Source organism: Gopherus flavomarginatus, chromosome 25 (genome assembly GCF_025201925.1).
Source record: "Gopherus flavomarginatus isolate rGopFla2 chromosome 25, rGopFla2.mat.asm, whole genome shotgun sequence".
Taxonomy (NCBI): domain Eukaryota; kingdom Metazoa; phylum Chordata; order Testudines; family Testudinidae; genus Gopherus; species Gopherus flavomarginatus.
Genome location: NC_066641.1, coordinates 2,761,902 through 2,770,667, shown reverse-complemented (window position 1 = coordinate 2,770,667; position 8,766 = coordinate 2,761,902). Strand labels below are relative to the sequence as shown.

The 8,766-nt window shown below is 53.4% G+C and overlaps 2 protein-coding genes across 3 annotated transcripts in view; one reads left to right on the top strand and one right to left on the bottom strand.

Annotated features, from left to right (window-relative positions):
• Window positions 1–8,766, top strand: part of ADAM11 (ADAM metallopeptidase domain 11) — a 672,244-nt gene that overhangs the window by 201,291 nt on the left and 462,187 nt on the right. The window lies entirely within an intron of this gene.
• FAM187A (family with sequence similarity 187 member A) lies at window positions 1,780–3,039 on the bottom strand. Its single transcript, XM_050934964.1, has one exon. It carries the CDS (start codon window positions 3,037–3,039, stop codon window positions 1,780–1,782), a length of 1,260 nt encoding a protein of 419 aa, XP_050790921.1.

Genomic DNA, 8,766 nt, shown 5'->3' with positions numbered 1-8,766 from the left:
ACTGGAGCCACCACCGGGTCTTTCTGAGTCTCACACTCTATATGCTAACGCCATATTGGGCTGCATTAGTAGGAGCATTGCCAGCAGATTGACGGAAGTGATTATTCCCCTCTCTTCAGCACATCTGGAGTATTGCGTCCAGTTTTGGGCCTCCCACTACAGAAAGGATGTGGACAAATTGGAGAGAGTCCAGTGGAGGGTAACAAAAATGATTAGGGGGCTGGGGCACATGACTTATGAGGAGAGGCTGAGGGAACAGTGGGGGAGGTTTAGGTTGGATATTAGAAAAAACTTTTTCACTAGGAGGGTGGTGAAGCAGTGGAATGGGTTACCTAGGGAGGTGGTGGAATCTCCTTCCTTAGAGGTTTTTAAGGTCAGGCTTGACAAAGCCCTGGCTGGGATGATTTAGTTGGGGTTGGTCCTGGTTTGAGCAGGGGATTGGACTAGATGACCTCCTGAGGTCCTTTCCAGCCCTGATATTCTATGAATGGGGGCAATGTTCCAAAGTGCTCAGCTCCCTTTTAGTTGCCAAGATAAATGGTTGGACTTTCAGAAGAGCCCAGCACACTGTGGCGCATATTGGCTGCTGAGCCCTTGAAAAGCTGGTCCCTTGTGCCTCAGTTTCCCACCTGTACAATGGGGATAATAGTATGGTGTTTAGCCACCTTCGTGCAGGGCTTTGAGACCCTTGGCTAGAAAAAATAAAGCCTTGCTGACATTACCACTTACAGGGCTGGTTTAACCTTTTGTGGGTCCGACGCTAAACATATTTTTGGGGCCCCATGGGGGCAAAGGAGTATGGCGCAGGGAGGTGGGTTCCCAGAGAAAGGGCCTGGTCGGTGGCAATGGGGCATGGCATGGCATGGCAGGAATGGCCCCGCTCTACTCAGCCCCACACTTCTCCCTCTCCCCCCAACTGTCTGAGACTGGCCAGGCTTCTGCACCAGTCCTAGGTGGCTCAGCTTCAAGGAAACAGGTGGGGCCCCACAGGTGGTGGGAAGCAAAGATTACCCGGAGCTGGAGGTGTGCTGGGGTCTGGCCGGGGGGCAGAGAGGAGCTGGTGGGTGGGGCCAGCTGGCCGAGAGGAGCAAGTGGTGGGTGTGGGGGAGTCAGCAGGCTGGTGGATCTCAGGGTCTCGGGGTGCAGTGCAAGTGGAGCAGGCCAGGGGCCCGTTCTGAGCATGGGCCCAGCTCTGTAAACCCAGTACTGGCCACTTACTTTGGTATCACTTATGTCGCTCAGGAGTGTGAATAAGTCACCCTCCAAGCCACGTAAGTTGCAAGAACCTGAGCACCAGCGTGGACAGCACTTCTCCCACTGACATAGCTACCGCTTTCGGCGGAGTTACGCTGCTGGGAGAGCTCTCTCCCATCGGCATAAAGCATCTTCACCAGACGTGCCACAGCGGTGCAGCTGTGCTGATGTAGCGCCTCTAGTGTACACTAGCCTAAGGAAGTGCAAAATATTAGTATTATTTACTGAGTGACTTGCCCAAAGCCACACAGCAGGTCAGTGGCACAGCTCGGAACAGACCCCAGAAGTCCTGGTTCCCAGACTCTGTCCCTAACAAGCTGAATGCAGTTCTCGTTATGGTTCAGTTCTCTCTTTCTCCACAATGAAAGGAAATTAATGAGCATGCACTGGTAGCATTTTGCTTGCATTTATTGCTAATGTGCATTAGGAAAATTCCCAATAGCCCAAGCGAAAATGTTCCAAGACATAATCACAAACAAATGAGAAATAATTTCCCTGGCCTGCAGCCAGTGTTCGTCAGTCAGGCTACTCCATGGGAGTGCATCTGAACACATAGCAGCAGCAGCGGCTGACGTGGATGCTGACGAACACTATGGTGATGAGGACATAGCTTGTGAGGATGGCCTTGATGGCATATCTCGTCTCGGGGTCATCGAGGGTTCGCTTGCGGTGACCTCGGAACCCCACGGAGAGCCGAAAGCCAGCAACCATTTGCCCCTCACACCAGCAGTAGTAAGTGCCCCTGTCGTCCAGCTGGGTAAATCGAATGTGCAGGTGGTTGCCATGGTCAATGAAGACCCGCATGCTTTTGTTGACCCCGATGAGGAAGCTGGTGCGGTACAATCGGGTCGAATCTTTGTCCCATGCCACTGCATGCTCAGGCCTGGCCCCGGGGCAGGCAATTATCAGACCGCTGCCAATTTGTTGCTTGTGGAACTGAATGGGGACTTTGGGCAGCCAGGGTTTCTGGCCAATCTTTGCAATGAGATTGGAGATGGACAGCACTCCTTCCTGTGGGCCCTCTTTCTTTACACAGGGCGTTAGGCAGCTTCGGATGACAACCTCGGGCTTCCTGCGCCGGATGGTGCCCTGGAAGCGCTCGGGGACAGATCTTGAGCCACAGGACACCACGTCTGTCGGGACTGTGCGGTACCTGGGGTAGAGGTAGGCGCTCTTCACGTAGCAGAGGCCAATTCTCCGTTGCTCACCTCTCACCCCACACCGGTCACACTTGGTCCAGTCCCAGAAGGTGGTGAACACGCTGAAATGCTTTTCTGTGTGATCCTTCTGTGGGTGCTGGCTCCTGTCCTCAAAGGCCACGGTGATGGCCTGGGAGGGCTGCACGTCCACATCATAGCCATAGAAGAAGTCCCCTTCCTTGGTACCACAGAGATAGTGGCCTGAATCCTTCACCTGGGCCTGGAAGACGATGAGACTGAACATCCTAATGCTGAAGCGCTTCAGCATGTCGCTGCCCACGCGGATGTGGCCAGAGTCCAAGAACATGGTTCCATCAAAGTCTGTTAAGACCTTAGTCTGCCGGCTGCCCATGCTCTTCTGGAAGTACCACACGACTGAGGTGACCTCCTCTGGCTTGCACTTACAAGGGAGCTCAAAACTCATGTCAGCCAAGTAGGCAGCATTGTCGAACATCAGGAAGGCTGGGCAGGGTGTTTTCTTGAATACATCTTCCTTCTCCATGATTGCAAAGGCATGGAGAACATCTGCCATCCCAAGGAGAATGGCAATTCCAACCAGCCTCATCTCCATTAGCCAGTCTAGCATCAAACCATCCCAAGATCCTTACTTATCCTCTGGTCACTAAGGTTAACAGCCAGAGAACAGTGCTGGGGCAGACGATTTTAATACATTTCACTATATAAGCATGGGTTTTGTAGTCAAGTTCGGCAGTAGACTCTTCCCCTCTGGAACTGCTTTGGGAGAGGGTGGATAGCAGTTGGGATTATCTCATCACAGCCTAAGCTTGCTGGGGAAGCTATTGTAAACTGTTTTAAAGAACTTTGTGTTTGTCCTGCACTGAAGGTTCAAGGCTATCGACGGGGTGCTCAGAGACATTAACTCTAGAACCTTTTCTTTTTTCCTCATGTCGGTTCTAGAATGTGAACACAACCCTGAGAATGGGAGTCTCAGACAATAAACAAGCCCTTGCAACTCAAGGCATGTTACAGATGTGTACGCAAACGCAGCCACCTCTGAGTGCAAGGCAACAGCCAGGTAAGTCACCTGTACACCGCACAACTGTGTGGTGTGGCAGGGCACCTCCTGTGCCTCACAGGCCTCCGCTTTACTCCCTTGGGCAGTAGGAGGCCTGGAGCAAACCAATCTGACCCTGGAAGGTTTTTCTCTTCACTCCTCTTTTATTTTTCCTTCTTATATGGTGGGCCTCAGGGTAGGCCCAAGAAGTGCCCTTCAGCAAAACAACAGAACCCCCCAATACAAACAGAAATGCTTTCCCCACCTCTCCTTCTAGGGAGTTACCCTACTACAGTGGCTCCTAGTTGCCAGTTTCCCCAGGCAGCATTGTCTTAGTTTCTTTTCCTCTAGGGAAGGGAGACTGCCTTCCAGCCAGAGAAAGCCTTTCCTTCCTCCTTCCCCCTGCCCTTGCCCCAGCTGCAGCCTGTCTCTCATCTCTCCCCTCCCCTCTCTCACCAGAAACGGGGATTTTAAAGGTCACTGGCAGCCCTTAACTGGGCTCAGGTATCTCTGATTAACTTGAGGTCACCCTTTTTCAGCTCGTAGGGAACAGGGCTTTCATCATTTCAGGGCTGATAGGTCTGCTCTCCACCACTCTAGCTTGCTCAAAATATCAGGGCAAACATTGGTTGTGAATATTGCTGCAGAGCAGACAAGACCTCCGTTGTTTAAGGTTTTGGTTGACAAGTTGCATGGGATCCCATGTATCCCTCTGGGATAGATGAATGGGGAGGGCTCAACACTGCCTGCATTTGAACCCATGGTTTCAGGGGGGTTTGGGATTTCAAACCAGACACGTAGGCCATTAAGCCCTCCCCGCCTTCACCTTTTCAAAAGCTAGTTTGGGGCCCTGCATTTCATATAATCACAGATTAGGGTTGGAAGGAACCTCAAGAGGTTCTAGTCCAACCCCCTGCTCAAAGCAGGACCAACCCCAACTAAATCATCCCAGCCAGGGCTTTCCCAAGCCAGGTCTTAAAAACCTCTAAGGAAGGAGATTCCTTCCCCTCCCTAGGGAACCCATTCCAGTGCTTCACCACCCTACTAGTGGAATAGTGTTCCCTGATATCCAACCTAGACCTCCCCCACAGCAACTTGAGACCATTGCTCCTTGTTCTGTCATCTGCCACCACTGAGAATGGCCAAGCTCCATCCTTTATGGAACCTCCCTTCAGGTAGTTGAAGGCTGCTATCAAATCCCCCCTCATTCTTCTCCTCTGCAGACTAAACAATCCCATTGCAAGTGTTGAGCCCTTGGCAATTCTAGCTCTTGTCTGATGGCTCCAGCAACAAGTCAGTTCAGCCCCTCCCCAGAGCACCTGTTTGCAGGCTCATGAAGGCTTCCTGCTGCTCAGATCCCCTGTCCTCATCCCCTCGCCTGTGCTTGGAAAAAGTTACGCTCGGTTCTCTCACGTACACACCTAAGACCACAGGGTGCCCTGTGGGGAAAATCTCCAGCCCAAACCCCAGGCCTCAGGGTGGGGCACAGATAGGGTGACCAGATGTCCCAATATGTGGGGCTTTGTCTTATATAGACACCTATTGTTCCCCACCCCCGTCCCAATTTTTCGCACTTGCTGTCTGGTGACCTAGACGCAGGTAGCTTCCTTATCTCTCTTCAACCTCAGTGGGCTCCCTTTTGTGGGGCCTGCAATGCATTCTGGGGCATGCCTCGGTGATGCCAATGCCATCCAAAGGAGGCAGCTGCGGAGTCCCCAGGAGAGCACCTTGTCTGTGCAGCTGGGAGCAGGAGCCTCCTGCAGCATGGCCAACCCCACAGGTTCAAAAGTCATGGATGGTCAGACTCCAGACTCAGGAGATTGGCCCAAAATCATGGGATTTAAAAAACCACGATATTGTGGTTTTGGTCTGTCTTTGACTGTAGAGGCCCTACCCGCGCCAGGGTGTGGGTGAGGATCGGTGCAACCAGCACTGATTTTACAGCACTGATATTACAGTGATTTTGGACCCTGCTGCAGCAGCAACCACCCCCATATCTGCCCACCCCGATCAAGCAACAAATCTGGCCCACATCAGTTCTGCCCTGCACCCTCTCAACTCTGTTCCTCCAGGGGCTCTTCACCTCCCTCTCCCAGGCTTGGGGGGTTTCAGTGGGGTCCCCTCTGCCCCTTCCAGGCTGGGGACATGTGACTCCAGGGGCTCTTCAGCTCACTTCCCAGGTGTATCCTGCTGAGGGAAGGGCAATGGGGCAGAGGCCCCATCCTGTCCCCATTGCTCACAGGAGGGAGCAGGGCTGAGCTGCTGACTCTCTGCTCCCTTTCCCTCTCTTCCTGTGAGAACTGGGTCCTTGGCTCCTGAGGGGAGGGGGTAGAGTGCTGCCTGCTTCCAGCAGCACCCATGATTGGCTGTTCTTCCCCAGTAGGTGGGGCAGTGGGGAAGGCAGCCAATCAGAGGGGGTTTCCCCCAGGCAGGGCTGGCATTGGCAGATGCATGGAGGGTCTCACCCAGCAAACCCATGTGGTGGTGAAAAAATTGCCAGGGCCGGTGACACTGGTCCTGGGAGATGGCCGGTGCCTGAGCGAGGGGCCTGTGCTCTGGCCATCTGCCCCAGCTCAGAGTTGTCAGCTGTCAGAGCACAGCACAAGGATCCCTGCTGCCGCCCTCCAGGCTGCATCTAGACAAGGACTAAAAGGGTGGATTAGCACACGGAGACCAGCTGTGGGACTGTAACGCGAGTTAGCTGGTGGAGTTAAAGCCGAATCAGCCTAGCCCCTAGTAAGGTCAAGGTGCCTTGTCCACATGAGCAGCAGCTGCCACCTTCCAGCAGCACCCCTTTAAATCCTGAGGCCCTAGGCCAGATGGAGGCGCTGTCCATCTCGCCCCCCCTTTTCCCCTGCAAAGGTTAAGGCAAATGTTAGTATGGTGATGCGGGCTGGTCAGCACACCTGGGATTGAGCCAGGGACTTCCACAGCTAAATGTGTGAGCTGCTAAAGCTGCCTAAATACTGTGCCAAGCTCAGTCTGCGCACCAGGCCCTGTAACCCACGTGCATCAGCGTGTCACATTACGCCTCATGTCTTTGGGGCAGAGCCTGTCTCTCACTGCGTCTGTGCAGCACCTGCAGGACAGCACCCTGACCTTGGCTGGGGCCTCTAGGGGTGCTGCTGCCATAGAGCTAATGAATTATAAAATAATCCTGATTGGCAGGGCTGAGAGCACTGTCTGGAGAGGATCCCAGGGCACAGAGTGCGACAGACTTCCGTTACCAATCTGCCTGAGGCGTCAGGTGATCCGGCTGAGGCCGCAGGATCGTTAGGGGAGGAGATGAAGGAGCACACCAAGGGTCTACGTTTTAAAGCTTTATTAAAATAACAGCAGTGAGTGCTGGGAACGTTCCCACGTCACTCAGAGGAAGAAAGAAAGTGTTAGCGCCCCAGCCCTAACCCACTTTCATACTCACACACACTCGACCCGAGGCTGGCCAAGCTGGGTGTAATGTCAGAAGAGGGGGAAGGCTGGACGAGAGTTCTGTCCTGTGCACAGGCTGTCCGGGGTTCGCTGTTGATCTCCAGTTTGCTTCAGCTCTCAGGAGGGTTTTAAGTCCTGGGGTCTTTTGAGGGCATTTCATTCAGGGACCTCTGTCCCCCGTGCTCTTTGTACCAGTCCAAACCGGCTTTCTGTGGCCTCAGTGTTTCGAAAACTCACTGGCTTCAGGGACGTTGTTTTTCCCCTCGCTGGCCTTCACTGTCTCCTTAGTTTTTGCAGTTCCCTGCAGTCTGGTTCAGCTTATTTCTCTTTTCTCACAGTTGGCTGGGGTTGGGTAAGATCCAGGTACAGCTGCAGGCTTCTTGGCTGCATAGAGTCTGTTCAAGTGCAGTGATCTTGGACTGGAGCCGGTGTCTTATCTTCGGACTGAGCTGAGGCGTTGCGTTAACCCGTTCTCGTCTCCCTTCCTCCCCCTTCGGACTCTCGCAACCTGCAAAGGAATCTTCCACTCCACACTCACACCTTTAATCCTTCCCAAAATGCCTTGCGATGCTTGCAACAGCGTTAGCAACATACAATGCTGATCTGCCTCCCCAGAGGTGCCCTGAGGGAGGGGGCCATTGGGGTGTGACGAGGGCACTGCAGGCCCTACCATCTGTGGTTCTTCTCTTCCAGCTGCCAGCCGTGTCAGTGCCCAGTTATTCTCCCCTGGGTGCTAACTCCCTTCACCTGCTTCTCTTTCAGAGCCTGCCCAGAATGTGGCAAGGCCAGGGTAACCAGTGCGTATGTGTCCTGGAGTAATACACTGGGGTCAAATCCCTTGAGCACTGCGGCACTGGGTGTTGCAAGCCGTGACTAGTGGAGAAAGATGCTTGTGTCTGTAGGAGACTGGCCGCAGGGGGTGCCATGCCAGGTCAGGCAAGGGGTCCAGGTGTCCAGCTGGCCCATCTCCAGCCATGGCCAGCACCAGCTGCTTCAGAGGAAGGTGCAAGAACGCCCTACTGGACAATGGTGGAATAACCTGTCCTTAAGGGAAGTATCTGCGTAGGCCTGTAGGGGTTGGGTCATTCTCTGAAGCAGAAGGTTTTATATCCACATTTTTGCCTCTCTCATGTAACTGTGGATGCTCTCACTAGTTAGCCATTGACATCCCACCAAGCTCCTGTCTCAGTGCAAGCTGTGGCAATGGGTTCCACAGGCTAAACCACACCGTGTGAAAAAGCATTTCCTTTTGGCACCTTTCAAGGAGCTGCCTTTGGGTGTCTCTGGACATTGTAGAGAGAAGCAGTTGATTTACCTTAGTCTGGATCTCACTGTCATGTTCTCTAAGCTAAAGAAGACTGGTCTTTTCAAACTCTCCTCATAGTGAAATCGCTCCAGGACTCCGATCTCTTTTGTCACCTGTCTCTGAACCTCACTTGTGCTGCGGTGTCCTTTCTGAGACGGGCTTCCTGACACTGGTGATGGTGAACCACTGATCTATATAAAAGCATTAGAAGATTTTCAGTGTTATTTACCATCCCAGTCCCACCCATGGTGTGTGTCAGTTCGCACCAGTCCCACCGGCAGTGTTTGTCAGTTCACACCAGTCCTACCCATGGTGTGTGTCAGTTCACACAAGTCCCACAGGCCGTGTATGTCGGTTCACACCAGTCCCACCCATGGTGTGTGTCAGTTCGCACCAGTCCCACCGGCAGTGTTTGTCAGTTCACACCAGTCCCACCCATGGTGTGTGTCGATTCACACCAGTCCCACCCATGGTGTGTGACAGTTCACATCAGTCCCACAGGCGGTGTGTGACAGTTCACACCAGTCCCACCCATGGTGTGTGTCAGTTTGCACCAGTCCCAC